The 24,430-nt window shown below is 36.1% G+C and overlaps 1 protein-coding gene across 1 annotated transcript in view; it reads right to left on the bottom strand.

Moving 5' to 3' along the window:
- The window catches only part of LOC102043616 (lipoxygenase homology domain-containing protein 1), a 122,295-nt gene that overhangs the window by 10,904 nt on the left and 86,961 nt on the right, over nt 1–24,430 (bottom strand). Inside the window, exons 31-38 of the mRNA XM_031066617.1 lie at nt 23,948–24,129; nt 23,334–23,420; nt 19,653–19,785; nt 17,095–17,234; nt 12,444–12,696; nt 6,449–6,690; nt 3,794–3,920; nt 2,033–2,181 (exon numbers count right to left, since the gene is read on the bottom strand). Of these exons, the coding sequence (XP_030922477.1) occupies nt 2,033–2,181; nt 3,794–3,920; nt 6,449–6,690; nt 12,444–12,696; nt 17,095–17,234; nt 19,653–19,785; nt 23,334–23,420; nt 23,948–24,129 (1,313 nt within the window). The remainder of the gene's footprint in view (nt 1–2,032; nt 2,182–3,793; nt 3,921–6,448; nt 6,691–12,443; nt 12,697–17,094; nt 17,235–19,652; nt 19,786–23,333; nt 23,421–23,947; nt 24,130–24,430) is intronic.

The raw sequence follows: 24,430 nt of genomic DNA, 5'->3' as shown, positions 1-24,430 counted from the left end.
CATATTTTGATATGATTTCAAACAGAAACACTGTTCCAGTTCACTAGCTGTTACAGTATAGTCAGGGGAAAAATTATTGCAAGGAAAAGCACATTTTAAAATGTCAGAACAACTGTTAAGATTCCAAATGCAAATTCTGCCTGTTCTACTCCAAATCCCCTAAACCACCAAGTGCAGAATCTCTGACTGCAGGGGTCCTTGGCACAATATGTGATTGGGTTGGTATAGAAAGAGACATTCTACACTTGAGAGTCTTTTTGGAGATTACTTTTAAAGGGAAGAAAACACTGGGAAATTTCCAAAACATATAATGAAAAAATACTGCTGCATAGGCAGGAGCCTTTCGTGCAGAATAATTTTATACTTTTCAATTAACCAAATACCTTTATTTTTACTGAAAAATGAGTGAATCAAGACTTTTATGTGCTTCTCTATTACTTATCTACAAGCAATTTCTTTATAGAGCCCTAAAACCCTCCTGTGCTGATATCTACATTTAGAAATATAAGGATACTGTGTTATATTCACACACTGCTCCTATAAAATGTCAAATAAATAATGAAGAGATGGCTACATGCCAGATCTGCATCTTACTCTGTAAGAGAGAAAAATTCTGAGCTAAACCGAAGTAGATGCTAATACTATAAAACTACCCTTCAGGTTATAAATCTTTGTGGTTCACTTCTGCTTTCTTAGTCAACATTTCTAGATGTACATCCTTGGTCCCTCTTCATTAAAAACTACCAGTCTAGAAATCAGATTACTCACTTGTGGGACTATGATTTAAGAAGGAATCCAGTAAAAGTTATAGTAAGCTAACTTTACTTCATGAGGACAAAAGGATTGCAGCTCTAAAATTCAGTTAAATCAGCTTATCTGTAAACCATAACCTGAACTTCAGCATTAGGGAAGACAAACGTGACTTTATCAAAACTGAGTAGCCTTATCCACAGTATCTGATCCCTTAAAAAATAAAGATTTAAACGCCTTAACTTTTCTTATGAATAAGTATTTCAAGTAGCTGAAATCCAGAAATATAATACTCACTTTCAATTGACACTGAATTGATGAGGCTAGGGGTAGTTAGGAGCTGAGCGCCTCCTAATCACACATACCATGTCTGCTTTGGCTATCAGTCTAGGCTGATTTGGAAACTTGCATCCTTGAAGAAACTCTCATTTTCTTGGCAGCCAACACCAACAGATTAAAATAACTTACTGGTTGCAAGACACTGGTGGATTTTTTTCTAAACTTCAACTATTCCAACACAAATCTTCTGTAACAGATATTTGGTTTGGAATACTTAAAAAATCATTTCAGTCCTCAAATTTGTTTCCGAAAAAGAGCCAGAGTAAGTACAAGCAATTTGTTTATTCCATGTTCAAAATATCTTGTGATCTTTTCAGCTGAAAATTTTTCACTCCCTCTATTGAGAACTTCCTACAGGCACAAGGTTTTATGTCAAAGGCATGCATTTTTCTGTAAGTCTACCCATGTTTCTGCAGCATATTCAGTACCTAAATTCCCTCCAATTTCTGCTTATACTGACAATACATCGAGGAAATGCATCTCTGGCAGCAATAATGGACTTTGACTGGTCTATGTCTATGAGCTACAAGACTCACTCCTGCACAGTGAATGAAGGAACCCTCCTGGTACACCAAAGAAAACTATGGACAGTAGTGTCTGACAGTCTGGAGAGAGACCAAGAGTCAGACTGAGGGGTAGACAGTAGAAATCAGGGAAAGATGCCATAGTCTGAAGAGTGGCATGGGCAAGAAAAGAGGTATTAAAATTTGGATGTAAAATTAAATATAAAAGCACTTGATATTGTCACTTTATCAGCTGTCAGTGTTGCTAGCATCAGCTGCATAAGGATTGATATTTCCCACATAAGTTTGAGATATTGATAGATAAACAATCACAGAGTGTTGTAAACTGGACTTTGTAGACTTCCCTCTTCCCACTAAATCCACAGTGATTGGACTGGGTTCTAAAAGCGAAAAATATCTTGCAGAACTTATAAGTATACCTTTCCATTAGTGAAATTTTCGTCTCCTTTTCTAATTAACTTTCTTCTGCCAGTATCTCCCAATGAGCCTTGCAGCATGATATACACATCTGCATCTGTTTCTGACCCAGGGATAGCCCCCGTGGTGATGTAGAGAACATAGATTTTCACTGTGGGGAAAAAGAAAGCAAAGGTTTACCAAACATAAACCAGTTAAAATATATGTTATTTAATCAATTACTTCTATTATATTTTCATTTTTCATCCTATCTGGAGTGATCAGAGGACCAAAATATAGTGTAATGCTTGTAAAAGCACATAGATGCATCGTAATTAGAATTTAAGAGCAACTAATATAAAGAATAATAAGCTAAATAATTTGAGTGGGCCTGAAACACAGGCAGAAGAGGAAAAAAAAGCCACATAACAAGTTCATATAAAAGCGTGTAAATAATACTCTTATCACCTCTTGCATGCATTTAATTATGACACTCCAATGAAAAAGTTTCTAGGCCATGGATGATACTAAATCACTGAACAAGTGCACCTGTGTTCAGAGCCTCATGGAGCTCAAATGAAGCTGGATTCTGTCAGGAAGAAAACAACTTTTGTATTTCCTCTGGATCATGATCCAATCAGTGGCTGCTCACTCTGCACTTCACCAGTTGGAGTTATTGGCCTCAGGAGAGGAGATGACATGTGAGAGAACACACGGTGTGAGCACACAACCCTTCAGCTGAGCACTCCTTGAAAGTCTGCTTATGTAAAATACCTGTTTGTACTCCCAGAGAAATGCATAACACTCTGGTGATGTGATCCCTAAAATAAGAAAGAGATCACATCCCCAAAACATTCAATTCAAAAGGAGAAAAAAATGTGGGGAGAGGTAAAGAAAAAGTATCTGTCCTTACATTAAATGCTCCTCAGAAAAAGGAGCAGCATTTTAAAAGATTTAAATATGTGTTCTTCCATAAAGAAATAAATCAAAGAAGTATTTAAAATCAAAGAATTTTACCAATGAATTTCTGATCAATACTTTCTCAAATTCACATTTAAGAAGCTCCTATCTAAGTGCTTTGTTTGATACTAACTTTAAAAGCACAGCAAAAGAGGCAAGAATATACAGATTACTTCTGTTCTTGATCTAAACCCTTAACTTCTGGAGTAGCCTATGATATTATCATGGTAGAATATTCATTTAGGATAAGAGTTCTTCCATTATTCTCTAACTTTGGTTATAGAACCTTATAAAAAACACAGAACAAAATAAACATATCCAGTGTTGAGGGGATCAAGGCACAACTCTGATGGAGTTGGATGACATATGACTGCTAAGTCACCGGAAAAGAAAGCTTGCAATTCTAGGAACACAAAAAACAAGAGATCTGTTTGGGGTGGGGGGGACATGGAGCTCCTTCTTGCCTGAAATTACAGTACAAGAGTTATCTCCTCTGTATTTCCCTGCTCAGCCTGTGAGAGAACCAGATCATATTACTGAATAAAAGCTAAACTCTGAGTACTGTTCAAAACCCTTTTAATAGTTTCAGTGCCATATGCTTGCTCTTTTATGTGTCACAAACTGATACCAATCAGACTTGAGTGCACAGTGCTCAGTTTTAGGGTGTAAGATACTGGTTTTAAACACTGGACTGGACTGGACTGGACTGGACCTAGCCATGGCAGAAATTAATAGAAAATATGTGCAAAATCCTTTGGGCTTCTCTGAAAATTGGACATCATCACTGACCAAATCTCTCCCAGTGTTTCCAATTTGTGACAAACCTGCTGGAAAAGGAGACCCAGCTGTGAGAACTGGAAGCTCGGTTACTCTTCCTCCTTCTTCATCGGCAAAGTTATGACAAAATGGGAATTCTAGAACATTTTTTGTTTCTCTGTGTTGAAGCTTTACCTTATCAAAGAAATAAAAAGAAATAACTTTGGCATCTGTTGCGCTCTAATGCAAACTATAGCTAAAGACAAACTATTAAACAGCTATGACACATCATTTTAAAATTTAAAAATAAGAGGAAATAAATTTTTCTAAAATGCTTTTGAAAACAGCCTTTCAAATGAGAAGGAATAAATATCTTTCCCAATTAAAGGTAATTAAAGTGTTGTCAACATTACTGCTGCAGAGACTGCAGTGAAGGAAAAAAAATATTTGAAATTGTTCAAAAAGTTTCCTTTATGTAACCTATTCATCCAGCATATGAAAGAAAAAGAAGTGTTGGTATGGGCATATTTCAGCTTGTGAGAAATGTCAATATGCCACAATATTTTTCAGTGCAGAATGTTTTCTTATTCTAAGTAACAGGAGAAAGGAAAAGAAATGTTTCTGGAAAAAACTGAAATACAGGAATTAAGAATGCCTTCTGACGTATATATATCTATATCTATATATATATATCAGTACATATGTAGCACTTGAATAGATAGAGTTTGATACTAATTTCAATCTCTATGAAATTCTGTGTATAAACTAAGAGAATGTTGATCCTGAGCTAAGAAGCTTATTCTTTCTATAAGAAAACATGTTTTAATAATGAGATATCTTACAGTATGGCACTACCAGCTAGACTGAGATGAATTCCCATTTTCTAAACTATTTAAACCTAGACCAGAGAACATATTTGAAAGTACTTTGTAGGAAGTAACCCTGCATTAAAAAGGGCACCTATAATTCACTCATTTCAATTCTTCGTGACCTAATTCACTAAAAAGTCCAAACCTTTAAGCCAGTAAGCAAAACCATCTTTGGTTAGGAATTGTCACTGGGAGATGGTAGCATTGTTTTGTCTTCAAAAGGCTCTTAGTATTTTTCATTATGACAGACAAACTGGAAAGAGTTTTTAAAATGCACTGTGAAGGATAATGCTAGCACAATTTTCCTTTCATAATAATACCTATATTCCTGAACAGTTTATTGAAACTCAGATTTCATTTACTGTGTTTTATTTCTTCAAAAAGTGAAAGCAGCAAGAATGAAGATATTAGCTATTACATGCTGCAGAAATAAGGCATACCTTAATTAATTTTATTCTAGGCATTATTTTCTAATTATTTCAATTTCCTAAAAAAATCAGGATTATTATTTTGTAGTTATGGCTATAAGAATGAAGTCTGAATCTAAATATGAAAATCAACCAACTACACCTGCATTTACTTTTGATAGAAGGCAGAAATCTCAGACTCTCTGGAGGTACAATCTTGTAAAATCAAAACAAAATAGCACAGAAATGACCATGGTGATTCTAACCAGCAGTGTAAATACACTGCTAAGCTGTCTTTAATAACAGATATTATCCACAACCTCCTATACCAACCTAGTTATTTTATACAATGATTCAGCCAGTCCTGCTAGAAAAACCATGGAATAAGAGGAAATGTCTCCCTAAAACCCACATAATTGACATGTATCCCAAAACAATGAAATTTATAATTTCTTTTACTACCTCTTCCTACCTAAGGTAAGGGTGCAGCTTTTCCTTATTTATATAACTTGTGCTGATTTCTCTTAAACTGAGCTTTCAGTGATTGTTCTGAGCTAACGAAATAAAGCAGACTAATAGATGTCACTGTTTTCAGCTGCCAGGTTTCTGTTCTGAAATTTTTGCTGTGGTTTACTGTCTCCTACAGTACTCCAGAAGCAGTCTTAATTTTGATAGATTTGTTGGATGACTATTTCATCTGGCTATGAAGATGAAATTAACAACCTGCCTACTGTTTAAATGTCAGGGAGTTCAGCTCAGTAATACCATGTATTGGAAAGGAAAATTATTTTTTCTCCAGTTTTTAATAAGAACAAAATAGAAACATTAATGGACAAAAAGCATGTCTGCAATTTTAAAGAAGATTAACCTTTCCTTTAGAATTGTTTTTATTTTTCCAGCAGAAGGAGATGAAGATATTTTTTCTTATAGAGAAATGCCACTGCAATTTCAGTGTGATGTCAGGTTTTAGCTGGATATCAGAAGAAAGATTGTCACTTTTGCTATTCACTTCTTTTTTTCATATGCCAACTTAAAAGGCAGATAGTTTCATCAAAATGCATTTCTAGTGTCTGCCTTAATTATTTGCCATGGATCACTGACTCTACAACATGTAACAGCCAATTTGGAGTTATGTAAATACTGCAATGTATGCCAGTGAGTACAGTTCTGAAAAGACATCACTGATGTGCTAAAGATGATAGCACATTTGTATATATGGCTCTCCAGAAAGCCATCCAGGTTCACAAGATTTTTGTTATCCATAGCTATCCTAGTGTTTTGAGAAGTCTCTGAAGTTAGCACTCCACAACTGTTGCAGCTTCTGTAAATTAAAAGTTTAGCAATCTCAGACAGGACTGAAAACTGGAAGAAATAGCAATAGAATATGGAAAGCAAAGAAAAAATAATAGAGATACAATAAATAATTGCTTTAGCTTTTAGTTTTTACCTCACGGCAATGCCAAGTCTCTCCTTCTGCAGCTTCTTCAATTTCTAGGCGAACTTTGAATATAGTATTAAATTTCTTACTTAGTTCAATAGAAGTCTCATAAATCTGCTCTTTTTTAAGGGATCCTTTGGGGAATGTGACTGAAGTACAAGTTCCTTTTTCACCACATACAGTTAGAGACATTTTAGGGTTTGTGGAACTAGAAGAAAGATCACTAGTCATGACGTGGATATCCCAAGTCCCTGTTGAAATAAAACAGGAGTAAAAAAATTAATGGGTTTGCCGAATATCCAAAATAATACATCAGTTTGTAAGAGGTTGAGTTAGTGAGGGACTAGCAACCCCTTCCCACCTTTGTACTGAGCTCAAATACTGGCACATGACAGGTTAACTCCCTATTATTGATTTAGTGAAAAGCAAATTTGGACGTCAGTCCTTCCATAGTGGTAGCTGATACTTTAGAGATGGGCCAGTCCAAGAGCAACGTGCAGATGAGGCTGTGAGTTCCACATTAGAGACTTGTGAAGAGCCATGAGAATCTGTCGATTTCTCCCCCTGCCCCTTATAAATATCTCCTGATGATTTTAAATATTTTTTTCTCACTAGTCACCAGCAGCATATTTTTTACAAGATACTACTGGTTATCAAGTTTGCTTTTGATCAGGGAATATTTTAATTTTAACTTTTTTGAGATTTACTTAAATGAATATGTTAAAATATGCTCCATACATACTACAAGAATATGGTGGTGAGATAAATTGGTTCAGTGCTTGAAAAGGAATATTTTTATCACACCTCACCACAATTATCATGACAGCAAAGTAAAAAACTTTATCCATTTCTTCTGTGAAGAAGTAATGTTTGCTGAGAGATTAAAAATAGTCCTGTATAGCATCACATAGTTTTGTCTACTTTAGGGACTCTGGAAAGACTCCAGGAGAATTTTTACTAGGTCTTTTTGAAGCATTTAGTCACTTAAGCACTGGAGATGAATTGACAGATCCCCGAAGGCTCAGAAAGACTGGAGTCTGGTGTCAGTAGACTCCTAAGTAACTTTGGCAACTTTACGGGGAACACATATTTGGTTAAAATTTCAATCAACAAGACAGTTTTGAAGGTCAGAAACTTCATCCAAAAAAAATCTCGCTAATTTAGCTAGCTTTAATATTTTAATTAATGTTAATAGCATATATGGAAAATTCAGGGTTATCAAAGACATTGTTTCAATTTTAAAAAACTGAAAATCAGAATTTTTGGTCACCCAGGCTACTGCAGAACTGAGCAGAATTTTTTTAATAACAAGATTTAGCTCTGTTTATGCAAATTGAGACAAAGTATGTATCTGATAATTTCAAATAGCTATTTTGTAAAATAGGTTGTTTTACTTTGAGTAATGGAATCAGAGGCTCCTGGAGTTTATGTCCACAAACTCCAGCTTCCTACCTCAGCTTCAGAATGTTCAGGCACCTCATCTTCCTAACCACAACAGGAAAATCTTTGTCTCCTACTATAACTAATGCAAATAAAGCTTTATTACTTTAGATCAGGTGAGGATCTGTGCCGTAAATCCCGCACTTGTTGACATAAAAATTTAGCACTCACCATCTGTAAAATCATCTAAAATAATTTCAGTGTTACAACTTCATGAATAATCCTAAATCTATTTTCATGCCTATGAACATTAAATGTAAATGAAACCAATGATATCTGTGAAAAAAATGGAAGTCAAATGAAAATTTATCACATCCCACATGACATAATCTAGGATATTTTACCCCTTTAGTACTGTAATACTTGGCCTTAAACTATCAATATATAGATAGCTGGAATCTATACATTCCAGTCCAGGAATGGAAGGACTATGTCAGTTGGATAGTACAGCACCATAGGCTGCTATAACATAAATTAAATTGTATAATTTATGATAAATTTAAGATTCAATTTAAAAGCAGCTTCCTTCCTTCTCGTTAGTTAAGTATAAAGCAGTGTATTGGGTTTGCAGGGCCTCATTTGGTAGATAAGGGGATTCAGGGATGGCTTTTGTGAGAAGCCATTAGAAGCCCCCCCTACGCAGCAGAGCCAATTCCTGCTTGCTCCAAGACAGACCCACCCTGGCCAAGGCTGAGCTATCAGTGATGGTGAGAGCACCTCTGGGATAAGAAAGTGAGGCAGAAAGACCTACATCATTGCAACTGGAGAAGAGTAGGAAAATGAAAGAGAAACAATTCTGCAGTTCCTCAGGTCATTGCAGAAAGAGGGTGAGCAGAGATACCCCTGCAGCCCATGGTAAAGACCATTATGAGGCAGCTGTGTCCCTGTGTCCCATGGAGGTCCACAGTGGACCAGAGATCCATCTGCAGTCCATGGGGGATCCCATGATGGAGCAGGTGGATGTCCAAAGGAAGATATGACCTCGTGGGAGCCTGCACTGGAGCAGACTCCCAGCAGGACCTTATGGCCCCGTGGAGAGAGCCCGTGCTGGAGCAGGTTTACTCCTCAAGGACTACACCCTATGGAAGAAGCCATGCTGGAGCAGTTCAGGAAGAACTGCAGCCAACTGGAAGGCCTTACTTTGGAGAAGTTTGGGGAGGACTATCTCTTGTCACCCCATGCTGCAGTGGAAGAGGAAGAAGCAATAGAGACAGCATGATAAATTGACTGCAAGCTTCATTTCCTGTCCTGCTGCACAACTGCATGGGAAGAGGTAGAGAAAATTGTGAGTAAAGTTTACCCCAGGAAGAAGGAGGAAAGGCATTTTTAGATTTGGGTTTAGTTCTCATTATCCTGCTCTAATTTAATTGGTAATATATTAAGCTAATTTCCCCTAGTCAAGTCTTTTTGGTCCACAGCAGTAACTGCTGAGTGATCTCTCCATGTCCTTCTCTTGACACCTGAGCCTTTTATTGTGTTTTTTTCTCTACTGTCCAGCTGAGGAGGGAAAGGCTGAACAGCCTTTGATGGGCACCTGGCATCCAGCCAGAGTTAACCCAAAACGGACTGCAGTGTTAAAAATCTAATCTTTCTTTGTTTCTTTCTCAGAAATATTTTCATTCTCTTGTAAAAGCATTAGTGGACTGCTGAAACCCATTTATTTTTATGACAACTTTGTTAGCTTAAATAACTCTCTTCTCTTCTTGATGTGTAAGCCACCATTAATTTGATTGATCACTACTGTGTCCATTTTGAGCATTTCATTAGCTATTCTAAATCTGTCACTTTCTTTAATTACCCTTTCACAACAAAAAGTTGCCATTTTCTCAGTCATCTTATCTTCTTTACAACTATTCCAGCTTGATCCAGTCCTTCTGGACAGAGGTGGCCACAATCACACACAGCACTGCTGGTGAAATGTCACAGTTTCTCTGTAAAGCCAGTAATCCACTTTGATTTTCACTGATAATGCCTACATACACTGTGGGGTCACAGTAACCCTATAGCCATGTCACATTACTGCCTCAAAATTATCCTGTGATCTTATAACAAACCCAGGTATTTCTCATAGTCCTCCTGTTGATGAATTTGTGTAGCAGAAATCATTACACAAGATGGCAATACAGATCAAATACAGTTTTTGGACCCTTAGCTGCTACTTAGTTCCTAATTTTTAAAAAAAACCCAAAACAATTGAAACTGGGACCATGTCAGAATTGAGAACTCCTACAGCAAGTTGAGTTAACAACTAATTGTATACAAGCTGCTTGCCACAGAAATCTGTTCAATTCCTGTCAGTTCTCAAAGTTTATCACACAACCTTTGCCTCTTCTGATAGCACTCCCAGCTTTGTAGCACCAAAAGATTTCATTAACATATTCATTGTCTTTTCTCCAGCTCTTTACAATTCTTCCTTTACTGCTACTTTTCACTTTCTTGTGATTACCTAATAATTTCCCATAGAGAAAATAAAATTCAATACAAGAATTTAGATTAAATGTCATTACATTTGTCTTACTGCAAAATATTTCTGTAGTATCATCTTATTTTACAGTCTATCTTTAGTAAAGATGGTGCATTCTTTCTCATTTCTTATTTGCTTCTATTGTCTCAACTATTCATTTCTTCAAAAGCGTGTTATAAAGATTTTCATGTGAACAATTACTAGGTCTGTATTCACCTACATTATGCTTTCTATTCTTTAGATGGAGGCATTATGTTTGTTAAGTCTTCATAAAATTGTTTTAAATCCTTGCTATTAGATCTGCCACTGGGCTAACAACTACCCTGATTGTCACTGTTTGAGTAAATGGAGCTCAAAGTTCTATTTGTGTTTCAGATTTTCTGATTTCCAGTAAGCTCATCCCATTAGTAACTGTGCTTTTGGCTTCCCTGGCCAACATTAGGGTTCCTTAACGAGAAGAGAGACAAGGTATTCTATTTGTTAAGGGATTCTGATCTTCAGTCTGCACTCTATTGCTCCTGAATAGTTACTCATCTTTGAAGGTTCTTTTAATGAATAAAGGGTTGAAGAACCATTACTGTTTCTTTTACTTCTTTTACAAAATCTGATTTAGCTTGAAATTTAGTAAATTCCATTGTATCCATATAGTTTCTGACCCCTAAGGTATATTGCTCTTTGCTGATTTGTCTTTTATTTATCCATTCTTCATAGGCTGTCTGTTTACTTGTCATATTAATTCTGGATTTATTATACACCCAGACCAAAAATTATTTTCAATAGATGCAGCACTGAGTATTAATAACCATAAACATGAAATTATTATCAAATCTGTACTCAGATTTTTGAGGACTATGTCTGTGTGGGAAACCAAGCAAGGAAATTTTTTTTACACAGCTATATTCAGACATTAATCAAGGTGCATAAACAAGGATGTAAGATTTCTCTCACTCTTCATATTATCAGTGAAGAAATATGCGGCAGATTTTGACCAATCTTGGGCTTCTTCTCTGAAATTCCCTCAGGAGACACCTGCCTCCCTCTATGGACTATGTAGGACACCTATGAAATCTACTTAATAGAGACTTAGAATACTTGCAGTGGTGAGATACAGCTATTTCTTATTCTGAAATTGTCACTACTCTAGCTGCTCATAATATGCTAATATTTCCATGGTTTTCTGTTTTTCTGTACTATCAGTAACATAATTTCTGTTTTGTTAGCTGATATGAGATATTCACAAGTGGACTAACTATAAATGACTAAATAGGAGGATATAACCTATTAGTTTTATCTGCAATTATGCATAGTACAAAATTCTCTGAACATAAAAGGAAATGTGCAGGATCATGGAAGTTAATAGAGATTGGTTTACAAAATGGCTGATACAGAATGCAAATTCACACCTTCAGATTAGTTAAGCTTTACATAGCTTGGTCTATCAGTTCTGATTCAGTTTTCATAAATGGACCCAAACCAGCATTTTACACCTCTTAAAGATACATGAGAGAGCTAAAAAATACAGTATCCTGGCAAAGCATGTTTTCAGTGTCTAAGTTGTTTCTGAATTTTGGTTGTTTGTTAATTAAACAATCTGAATAGAATATTGACTTCAGGTCAACTAACTGTTTGCAAGAACTTGTGCCATTGATATAAGTAAAAAAGAAAACTGCAAATAAAAGCAAATGCTTTCTGCAAATATACGAACATAAGGGAAAATCGCATTCTGCTAAAAGAGTTTTTGTATCTCTTGTGATTTCATCACTGTTGCAGGAGCCTTCTGCTCTGCATTGAATGCCATATGGAACAACCTACTTCTTTCTGCTTCAGCTTTTTTTCTAACCTCAACTAAAATCATAGTACCTTCATTGCCTCTGTCACTTAATATCTCCCTTATGCTCTAGTGTTTCTTCCCTGAGCATTGTAATTGCATTTACCATCTCAGCAGAGTGTTTGGAGAGAAAATTGGTGTAAGAGAGGGAGTTCGCATTCAAGCTATACTTGTTTCTGTAGTTTCATTTTAGCCTTAAAAATAACAAAAAAATATTATGGATTACAATTAAAACCAAAGCTGGAAGGAGTTTTGACGATTTTGGACCTTACCATAAATCTTTCCTGTCAACACTCCATTCCTGACTTTTCCAAGAAGTTTCAATGTTCGTTCCATCTGTGCATCACCAACTCCACTGTCTAACCATTGCTGGCAAAGAAATACATATTGTTCTTCAGTCTTGCCTGATTCATGGATGACAACTTGGTCGAGGTACCATCCGGCTCCATAACCCACATTATGGTGCTCAACAAGCACTTTCCTTAACTGTCCCAGGTCTACTGCTCTCATTTCAGAGACACAAACCTGAGAAGATAGAGGCGAGAAGAATAGCAAACTGATTAGGCCATATATCTTACCTTCTGTCTTTGATAAGTTTGCATTTGGAAATACAAATTCCTTTCAATGCTGAAGTATCTTTTTCTGAGAATAAGGAAAGATGGTACAGGATGACATTCATATTTGGAAAACCTGTTCAGAAACTATGTGGATCCTTGAATATATACATTTTTTCCTCATCATGATCACTGCAGTTCAGGTTTTATTACAAAAATCATCCCCTTGTTTTGGGTAGAAACAAACCTCTCATCAAAAAACCTACAGCAAGCTCATGAAAATTGAACTTCAACTAAACTCTCATAAGGGAAACAAAGGGAGTTCTTCAAGAATCGGGATAGACCTGGTAACTTAAATTTCTGTTTGAATAAGGCATTTTATTTTAAAACATTTTCAAGTATTTTACATTTTTAGACACCCTATTATTCAAATAGGAAATACTGTATTATTCAACTCTGAACAGAAATACTGTTGATGACTATGCAAACAAAGGAAGATACTGACATTAGAAACTATAACTAAGGCTGTACACGCATACAGGCAAGAATTGATGTGCTCCTCGGATGTAAATAGACATCTGTTTAAATATTGCTACGGCTACCAGTAAACAAAAGCTAAATGGCAGCTGCACTAGTGCATGTTGGGATGAATAAATTATGTGAGTGAGAGAATGAATGTGTTCTGTGCAAGATAATATAAGTGGGTGGGTAGATACATGGGCATGTGTGTGGGTGACATTAAAAAAACCCCAGATGGATAGTAGAAACAGACGCTATAATTTTTATTTGTTGCCAACCAATTTGCCACCAGGCAGGAAAAAGGATGAGGACCAGAAAGCAATGAAGGAAGAGATGATTTTTAGAATGAATTATGTCATCTCGTCCATTCTCCTGTCTGTGTCAGACTATTCTCCACAATGTGATCAGAAAAAGAAAACATCCGAGTTATTATTCCTAGCACAGCCTTAGGACTTCCAGCATTCATACCTTGTTATATCCACGATATCCTCAAACAGTTACCATGGCAAGTTATACCCCTACATGTAAGTAAATGTAGCCCAAAATAAGATCTAGCTGGGAGGAACATCTTGCAAATAACTTTTCGGGAGCACTCATTGCTTTTTAATTTTATTCTTTGTAGTTCCAAGCCAAATATAATTTTCCTGTCGGTCTACATGACCTTTGACTTAGAGGAAATATCCTGTATTGCTAACACTCATGTTCCCTCACGGCTAACTCTAATTGAGAAAGGAACCTATCATTAGTTTCATTCTTTGTGATAATAATTAGCATTCATTAGACAACAGTGGTCATAATCACCCATTGTTATCAATGAATTCTCATAACAATACATTAAATTGCCTACTCCCTCAGCATTAGTAAGAATGTACTTTTGGTTGATGTCATTACATTTCTTTTTTCCTTCAGTATAAAGACATTTGGAACTGTATTAAAGACACTACTGGAAGTACAATTAATGAAAGCCAAAAGTATTTTATTTAAACTGTTCTGCAAACCCATTTTAATCTGTTTTCTTAAACTTGGTTGAAATTTTCTGTCTTCCTAGCTTTTCCTTATATTCCTGCTCTTTATCAGTCAAGAGATCCTTTTTTTGAATCTCAAGTTTCCTTAACTTTGTTTTCTTTGCCTGTCCATTCCACATTTTTCAGGGATATTGCTGACATAATCTTGTCTCTCAAGACAGCTAGCCCTTTATATTCCTTCCTTTCACCTTCTAGTCTTAGAAACTCTTACTAAAACCCCAATCCAACTTTTTAATTGATGTACTTCTATGTAAAAGGAATGTAAGACTGGTGGTAGTATTTTAAATTGCAGAACCATCTAGTCCATCACGTATAGCGTTGCCAACAGCTACCACTAACAGATTTCTATGGAAGAGTTGAAAAACAGGGCAAATACACAGAGATGCTTCTTGAATATAAAGTCTCTCAGTCTTTTGCAATTTGTGGTTCAGAGATTGCCTGAGCAGAGATTATGTCTTTGCACTTAACAGCCTCAGTGGAAAGTCGTCTTCCATGACAATGTGCAATGGCTTTTTGCACCAACATGTCTTTACCATCTGCAACATCTTGTGCAAGAAAGTAAAATGCATTAATTACACATTGAGCAAAAAGCCACCTCCTTTTGTTTTGAATCTGCCACCTGCACATTACATTGAATGCTCTTGAGTTCTTGTATTTCACAAAGAAATAGAAATGTTTATTTTCTCTATGCCATTCTATATTTTTTTTCTCCCTCACCTTTCCTCTCATCATCTCTTTTCCAGAATAAATATACATGTTTGCTCCACTGTTCTTTGTATGGAAGATATTTCATATCACTTGACATTCTTCTTGCACTTTTTAAGACAAATGAATCAAAAAACACAGGATCTATTATGCATCTGCACTACTGAACATCTTTGGAGGTATGACTCTATTTTCTGCCTTAAGTGGCTGGATTTTTTTTTTTTTTTTTTTTTTTGATTTTTTTTTAATAGTTTCTAAACATTTTTGTTCTGTTTTCCTTTTGTTTTGCTTCTACTGAGATGATAACCTACTACTTTCAGAGCCCATCATTTTGCATGCAAATTTAAAGGGTTATTCCTCCTCACAGCCACTGCTTTTCATTTAGCTACAAAGAATTTAATCTGCCATTTTATTACCCATTCACTGTGTATGAGGTTCTTCTGCAGTCTCTGCCATCAGCTTTAATATTTATTACCTTAAATAGCTCAGTATGGTCAGAACATTTTGCCATGCCATTGCTCAACCCTTTCCCAGGAACCTATCAAACAGTGAAGAACATGAACACACAAAATACCTAAAATACCTAAACTGAAGAACACTTTCATTGTCTGCAGCATAAAAACTGCTCCCTGAAAACAAAGAATCTGCTTGGGAAGACACTCAGCACTCTGCAGCTCAACATAGTGGCTGTGAATTCTTTATTACTAACAGCTGTGTCGCTGACTCTGCATTAACATCCAGTATGACATGCCATGTGAATTATTTCTTTTTAGACTTCTTTTCCAGATTATGACACTGACCACGTGCCTTTACACCTTTGATTAACCCTTCTAGTTGTCCGTACACTTTTGCCCTCAAAAATGCCAAGGATTAACCTGTGTTTTTTAATAATATTAGCAAGATAATCAACATCATAAAGCTCTTCCTATGTCATTATAGCACAGTTTGGACTAAGACAGCAGGATTCTGAAAAAAGATGGCGTCTTAAAAAAAAGGAAGTATTATTGAAGAGTCAGAACAACATATAGAAAAGTCTAAGTAGGAAGATTAAAGAGACATTCTTCTTTGCAAAGAACAATGCAGCAATACAAGTGCACAGAGGGTCAATAAAGCAAGCGAGGAGCAAAAAGAAAGCAACATGGAAGAAAACCTTCACTGTCTTCCAAAGAAAGATGTGGAATGAGATTTAAGTAGTATGTGAAAATTTAGTTTTACTCAGGTAGCAGATCCAGTGCAATTAAATTGTCACAGGAGACTATGGACACATCACATGTCTATAGAAGAATTTATACATATTCATGGAAGAAAAAGTATCAATGTCTAGAGTATGACTCTGGAACAAAATGATGTGGCTGGTTCTAAGTTTCTAAGCTCAAGAAGACATAATAAATCTAGTGATGGAAGAGTTAAGTGCAAGGCTAGGAAAGCAGTGGAACAGGTTGCCTAGGAAAGTTATGGTATCTCAGGCATGAGAGAGCATAAGAAACAGAGTGAAAACATGCAGAGGATTCTGCTTCATTGTACAGGATGAATTGATCTAGTGCTCTCAGTTCAGGGTATGGGTGAACATGCTGTGCAGATATAATCATTAATATGGTAAAAAGCAAAGGTTAACCAGAAAATGTCTCCTAGGATTTATCTTGAGCAGACAATTATGTCTACAACCAGGTTTGCCTGTTTACAATTTAACAGATAAATGGATTAATTAACATATAGTAGCTAACACGTTTAAAATCTTTCTTTCAACTCTATCTGGGTGGATTAAAAAAAAAAATTAAAGGACCAGTCACAGGAAGTAGCCCTGATATTTCTATACTAGCTTCACAAATAGGTGAAAATTAAGCCATGGAATTTCATATATCATTGGATGCAGTTTCAGATTCTAAGAACATTTACCAAGAATTTGTGGATTTTATATTTATTTGTATTCAAACTGTTCCTAAACTGGAATCTCAATTCAGGTGAAATGCCTATACTTAGCAAGCAACACATTCTTTCCACAGGTTACCAGAGTGTAACATCCATGCTGGTATTTCATAATTGGAAAGAAATATGGTATTAGAAAATAATAAAATTAAATACATTAAAAAAACATATAAGGAAAATGACTCAGCACTAACCTGCCCTCTTTCAAAATGTGAGTGCCCAAGTCTCCTTTTGCAGGAATCTCCCCACTCTCCAAATACTGTGATAAATACATCTGCATCAGTTCCTGATGCAGGAAGTGTTCCTGTACGAACATTGATGCAGTAAAGGACTTCTGCCATGAAAAATCAGTGACACAAGACATTACCAAATGAGATTATTAGCAATGTAATTACCAAACATTATAAACCAATATATTTTAGGTACAAGATTAATTTCAAGACCAAGGAATTAAGTTATAGGAATTGACATCAATTTTCTGAGTTTCATATAGATTGCTAGCCATCTCACAGCACACACTACAGCATTAGGGATGAAATGTCTTTTATGAATCAATGTAAGAATCCATGCTTGCATTACAGAAGGAGAAAATACCCAACTTCTGGATTCTGGAATCACCTGAAAGACTCAGACTGATTTTATCATGCTTTGTGAAAAAAACAGGAGTTCTTGTAGGAATTATAGGTCTTAAATTGAGTTAGGATTTACCAACTCTAACATTTTACCAAGGAAAAAACACAGACATAGATGATGAAAGACATTTTTTGTTCTGGAACAACTGAACTGTGTTTAAATCTCATATTTTGAGAATTATGGCCAACATTATTTAATATGTTCAGCAGAAATGGCTCAGCTATTTATACAAATATGCATTGTTATTATTCTTCACAACAAAGGATGGCTTGCCATGACTTTTGTCTGATGAGTTATACAGTACGTATTCCTTCAGGCAGCATGACAGAGGATTTTTAATGGGTTCTGTGAAGAATTAAATGTTATAACAGACTCTTAAGATATATTTCCATTTGCAGTCTAGCCTCCAGTCAGATATTACATGCAAAAAGGTTTAAATATTTTAACTAAGACTTCTGTTCACCGTGTAATGAATGAGAATTCTTTTCTACATATTTCATATAATGTAATCTGAACAAAGGAAGATGTTATCATATTTTAAGTACAATGATGAAATGAAATACGGCTTTGGGGGCAGAAATAGGGCTTGAAGAAAACCTAAAAAACCCTGCATTTTCTCTTTGTGATTCATGCCATTACAACTTTGCACCTGCCTTTTTTAATCTGTCAATTAGTCCCTCATTAAGTGTAAATCAGTCATTTTCTGAAAACTGCCATGCAAATATACTAACTGGTCTTTGTGCATTTTTCAGACTTTCAAATTGGTACTTATTCTAGTGAAAACAATACATGTCAGTTGTTTTAAAACATAAGAAAATGCTTTAACTAGATATCTGTACACAGCACTTACAGGATGGCCAGGGTATCAGACCCAGCCAGCATGGGTTTAGGAGGGGTAGGTCGTATTTGACCAACTTGGCCCCCTTTTATGACCAGGTGACCCACCTGGTGGATGTGGGAAAGGCTGTTGATGTTGCCTATTTGGACTTCATCAAGGCTTTTGACGCTGTCTCGCACAGTATCCTCCTGGAAAAGCTGGCAGCCCTTGGCTTGGACAGGAGCACTTTGTTAGGATCTGGCTGGATGGCTGGGCCCAGAGAGTGGTGGTGAATGGTGCTGCTTCCAGCTGGGGCCTGTCACCAGTGGTCTGCCTGGGGTAGTAAGCAGGATTCAGATTTTGGTAAAGATTGAGCATGTGACTACACTTGCTTACAACACTTAAATATCAATACATAAATAATTAGCCAGGCTAACTGTGCTTTGGGGGATTTCCACAGGCAGTAAAATTCAATGTTTCGCATTCAATGAGGAGATGCTTTTTGGAGCTTGTGGTGGTACAACACATACCAGTTCTTTACGTTTTAGCCAGAATTTCTGATTTGTGTGGTAGTTCAGGCTTAATCTACATATAGAAATCTATTACTTAAAAAAACTAATATCCATGATTTTTAAGTGTAGAGAAAGTGTGAAGAAAGGTCAAACACAGGAAGACTCCACAAAAACAAAAATGAAATGTGTCCAGAGGAGGCAATGAGGCTGGTGAAGGGCTTGGAACACAAGCCCTGTAAGGAACAACTGAGGGAGCTGGGGATGTTCAGCCTGGAGAAAAGGAGACTCAGAGGTGACCTTATCACTCTACTCCTGAAAGGTGGCTGTAGTCAGGTGGGGGTCGGTCTCCTTCTCCAGGCAGCAACTGACAGAACCAGAGGACACAGTCTTAAGCTGGGCCAAAGGAAATATAGGTTGTATATTAGGAAAAAAGTTTTTTACAGAAGGACTGATAAAATACTGGAATGGTCTGCCTGGGGAGGTGGTGGAGTCACCATCCCTGGATGTGTTTAAAAAAAGATTAGATGTGGCACTTGGTGCCATGGTTTAGCTGAGGTGTTAGGGCATGGGTTGGACTCTATGATCTTGAAGGTCTCTTCCAACTTAGTCATTCTGTGATTCTGTGATCCCACAATTTATTGAACAAATAGTTTAAAGTAATTTTGAGTGGTTTTTTTATTATATATAAAATGCTTTGCAATCTTGTGCCTTGTGTTCATCCTATTAGGCAGTTTACAATTCTGAGTGTGTGCGTGCATTTGCTCATGTATTCATTATTTCAATAGCGTACCCCTGAGCGGTGGCTGGTCTGGCCTGACCGCAGCAAGCTCTGTCACCATCTCAGATCCGTCTTCTCCAAAAAGACAAGAGGCTTCAGTGTGAAAGCTCAACTCTTGTTTAGTGTCCAGGTCTTTCAGCTGAAGCTGCATACAGAAAGAAATTCATTTATTTGAATTATTTTATTTCCTATTTCCATCCCAATAGAAACTGACATTTTTTTCCTATTTTTCCTCCTGCACACACTTTATAACAGCTATCTGATTCTGCATAACAGCTAGAGCAGCTTCTTCAAGCTGCTAATTCTGCAGCCTGATGTTTATAGGTGTATTCTTCATTGCATATCAACACAAGCATAGGACCCATTTGTGAAGAACCAATGAGAGATACAGCCTAAATTGACCTGTATGTGTTTGCAATTTCAGAGTGTCAAATGAATGAATACAGTTACATCAATTTTAGTAATATATGCCCATTTTGCAGAAACATTTGCTTTGCTACTTTTTGTTTCTTTAAATGAGTCTTGCTCTATCTCAGGTAGGATTTTCAAAGTTGGCGAAAATTAGGTGTCCAGGGGCTTTCAGGGCTGCCTGTGGAAATAAGTTATTTGAAGAATGAATTTCAATAGAATGGGAAAGCTTAGGTCCAGCTTCATTCTACTTGGCTTTAAGTATCTATTGGAGAGTGAAGAAATTAGGTTCCAAGTGTGTGGACTTGGAACATCCAAACCAGCTGAGGAAGCACAGCTTTAGGCGCTCACATATCTCCGCTGAGAGGGTCAAGGTGGAAATCAGGTTCACGGGAGGCCAACTCAGATCATGTACTCTATCCTAGGTCAGGTTATAAAATACAGAGTAAAAATCTATCAAGTATATTCAGAAACATTTGTGGTAGCTATTACATGCAATATTGAACTTCATAAATAGCCAATGACTGCAAGTTGGCAGAAAGTTTCTTCAGTCTTCAGGATGTCTTTGTATAGCAATAGCATATCCAAGACATTTAAAACAAAAGGAAACAAAAAGAAACAAAAACTTAATTTCATCAGGACAGTAAGTAATTGGAATTCCTAGGTGGGGATTCTCAAAATTATTGTGGTCACTTCTTTCCAGTACTGACAGCAGCTTCAACAGCAAAACTTTGTGTTCATCATACAGAATAAACATACAAGCGTTTGGAAATCCTGAGTACAGGTTTCCTCACACAGATTTGAACTGCAAGCTTTGAGATGTATAAATATTTATATAATTTAATTAGATAAACTAAATTATTGGGAATTTGACAGTTCCACTCTAAAAAATTTTGTCAGACTGTGCTGCCCTTGAGTTCTTAGAAATGCAATGACCTAATGTTTTCCATTACTGCTTATTCATTCTGTCCAGTGATTTACAAGATCAGTCACAGGGCTTCCAGATGAAAGTAAACAATACCCCATAACCATTTCCAGAATTAAACCATTAAGTGCTTGAATAAAAGGTAGATTTATTTAGGTAGTGTTAAATTCCACTAAATTGTAGCCCACTGATTACAAAAAATAGGTATTTTTTGCACTTGGAATAACAAGATGTTTTATATTAAATGTATACCTTCTTCTTATATAAAAATATTTCCCACTAACTTCTATCAATATGTGCAACCCCAAATATCAATACATATCACAAGCTCCTATCTGTCTTAAAATTGCACTAAGGTTTACCTGCATAGGCAGGCAGACAGCCTGCAGAAACTGGACTCATAAAAATGAGGTGTGTGGATTTATGCAGATTTTGGCCTTAAAATAAAATATACCTGACAAATTTCTGCTAGTTCTAAGATTACATCTAAGTGTGAACTTAATCTTCAAATCATATAGTGTTTCTATATTCTAAAAAAATGAAAAAACTTGGTTTGTATTCTATTTTAGGAAAGATCAGAAACTCTTTTTGAGCAAGAATTAGCTACTCATTCTGTAGTACATATATCTTTAGATGTTACAGAAAATACATAAATTTTAGCTAAGGTTGTATAATTCACTACAGAATTTTGCAGAAAACTGTAGGAGATAACAGGAAAAATTCTGGTACTTGGAATAACCCTGTAAACATCAATGTGGAGAAGACAGAGTAACAAAAAGAATGTAGGGATTTTATCTCCTTTTTGCAGTTTCATCTGTGTTTCTGAGAAATTTCTGGAACTTTGAATATTAGTTCTTTCACTTAAAAAGAAATCAAAGAAGGTAATTTTATTTAACTGGGTCTGGATTTGACCACTGATTCATAGTAAACTTATGCATCCTGACATCTACCTGTAATTTTTCATTTTCTATACAACATCTTTATTTTTTTCTGCATTATAAGAATCCTACTAGAGTGAGACCAACTTGTTACATTTTAGATTGATTCCGTTAATAACTAATTTATAAATAGACTAATAAATTAGTATTTCATATTATAAGCATATTAATGGCAAAAGCAATAGATGTTGTTGTGGATTGTGCTGTGGGTCGCACATGCATACAAGGAACTACTCAAGTCTATAACAACCTACTGACTTCTTGTAGATTGTAACAATTTATAACTACTAATAAACCAATTATTAAATGAATTGTGAAGTATTTGAAAATACAGACAAAAAATCACTTAACCAGTTGCATAGGGTTGTTTTGGAAAAGAAAGCAGAAAGCAAACTACTACATCTATGAATTTTCTCCCATGTTTTGAGCCACCAGGTCTGGAGGCTGAAGTCTTATATTACACAATGGATATATTAAACATAGTGTCAAAATATTTTTTGAATGTTTTGTCAAATGGCCTGGAGATGCATATTTAAAATGAAAAATTAGCTTTGCTTACCTATTCTTTCCATTTTTATAGCCTAAACAGAGAGTAAAATATTAACTGACACAGAACACATTTGGGGAGAAAATGTAAGATAAACACCTCCTCTATCCCCAGAGGAGCTCATAAATTCAGACTCAAGATTCCTTTGAGTGTCACAAGCCCATTCACATTTTAGTCTGGAATGCAGCTGTCTCTAGCATTTCCCATCAGAAGAGGTTCTGGAGTCTTTATGCATTTAAGGAATCACCTTGATCTTTCAAATCCATAGCAGAGTTAAGGGACTCTGTGGCACAGTTCAGGAAATCATTCTTTTACTTCAGATTAATTCAGTGTTAATCCACAATGGGGCTTTTTGCCCTTGCCTATAGGCAGAGCTCATTGACACAATTTTTCCTTGAATTAACCTTCAAGTTTAAATATTAAAGATACTTTTAAATTGTAATTCGATTTTAAGATTGACAGCATTAAGTCCTTTCTCCATTCCTTTTTATGAGAATTCTTAAAGACATATTAAACTAAATCAGAGGTTTGAGGCCCACTGATGGCCATATTGCAAAGAATAGATACTGAATGTTATCTTAATTGGCTTCCACAGGTGGGTTGGTCTTGTGAAGATCGTCAGTATTTCCATGCAGGAATTAACATTTCCTAACATCAGCAGGATGAACTGTGCATAATGGGTCTGCACACCAGTGAAGAGCTATAGTAATATACACCTACAGGTGCAAACAAGGTCGTGCTACCCACAAAGAGGTCTGCAAGCTGTAGGCAGTCATTTGTAGACACCAGGTAACTGAGACCATCTATGTCTCAACAAGTTATTTACTGTTATGTTGAAAATTATTGCAAGTTTATATGTATTATATTTGGAATACCTTGTGGAGTTTAATTCCTCTTCTCAAGGATGGACTACATAACACAAAGGAGACTTTTGTTATATCGCCAATGTCACCAATGGTCAACTGTTAAAAAAAATAGTAATAATTAAATATATGTCATATGCAACAGTTTGGCATACTTTAAATCCAAAACAAAATAAATACAACAGGTAATAATATTGGTCAATGGGGTTAGTGTTAGGATGAGGAAGTCCTATTAAGAGTGCAAGTTAATTCAGACTCACATTTGTATCATAAATTATGTCTATTTTTTACTGAGGGAAATGGTTGCAGAGCATAGGCCAACACAAGAAAAGGAAGGAAATGTACAACTGAATTCTGTATTTTCAAGGCCAGTTCTTTTCCCCTGACTTAATTCAAAGTTAATGAGGTTTTTCACATCAAATTTGGCATTTCCTCAAGAGAGTTTTCCTAAGTGATATGTTTTGGCCTACAAGCGAGAAGTTCTCCAAGCTGTGTTTATTTAAGACACAGAGGTATAAACATTAACTCTGACAAGCAACCAGTACACATGTCATACATATTGGCTACAATTCTTATTTTACTGAAACTATTTGGTAAGACTTGTATGAAGTAGAAAAGAAACCAACCAAAAAGGGAGTATCATTCAGATTTTGAACTTTCTGTGCAAGTGATTTCCCTTTTCTTCCAAATGCAACAACTTGAATGTTAGGAACATCTTCTGGTACTTGTGTGCAGTGCACCCATGTTTGCCATCGTCCTCTACTTTTTGCATCTAAATTTTCCGTGGGAAGAGATGTCACAGATGTCTCTGCAGTAAAAGTAAACCTATATTTAGCACAATATCTGTTGTAAGGCAGTATAAACCAAAAGATTATATTGCCTGGTAGTGCTGGATGTAGCGCAGGAAATTCAGCAACAAAGCCACAAATCCCTCATTACTCATGTTAGTTCCGTGGAGGGGTAGAAAACCAGGCCAGTGGCCTTATGGATCCATGTCACACTCACACAGAGGCCATGCCTCTTCTTTTTGTATTGTTCCAAGAACGGGAAATGTCCTGCCAGAGGAGAATCTTTCAATACTGCCATTTCAAATTTCTGCATCCCAGGCA

This window comes from Geospiza fortis, unplaced genomic scaffold (assembly GCF_000277835.1).
Source record: "Geospiza fortis unplaced genomic scaffold, GeoFor_1.0 scaffold53, whole genome shotgun sequence".
Taxonomy (NCBI): domain Eukaryota; kingdom Metazoa; phylum Chordata; class Aves; order Passeriformes; family Thraupidae; genus Geospiza; species Geospiza fortis.
The sequence above is the reverse complement of the archived record's forward strand: the minus strand, read 5'-3'. Positions and strand labels throughout refer to the sequence as shown.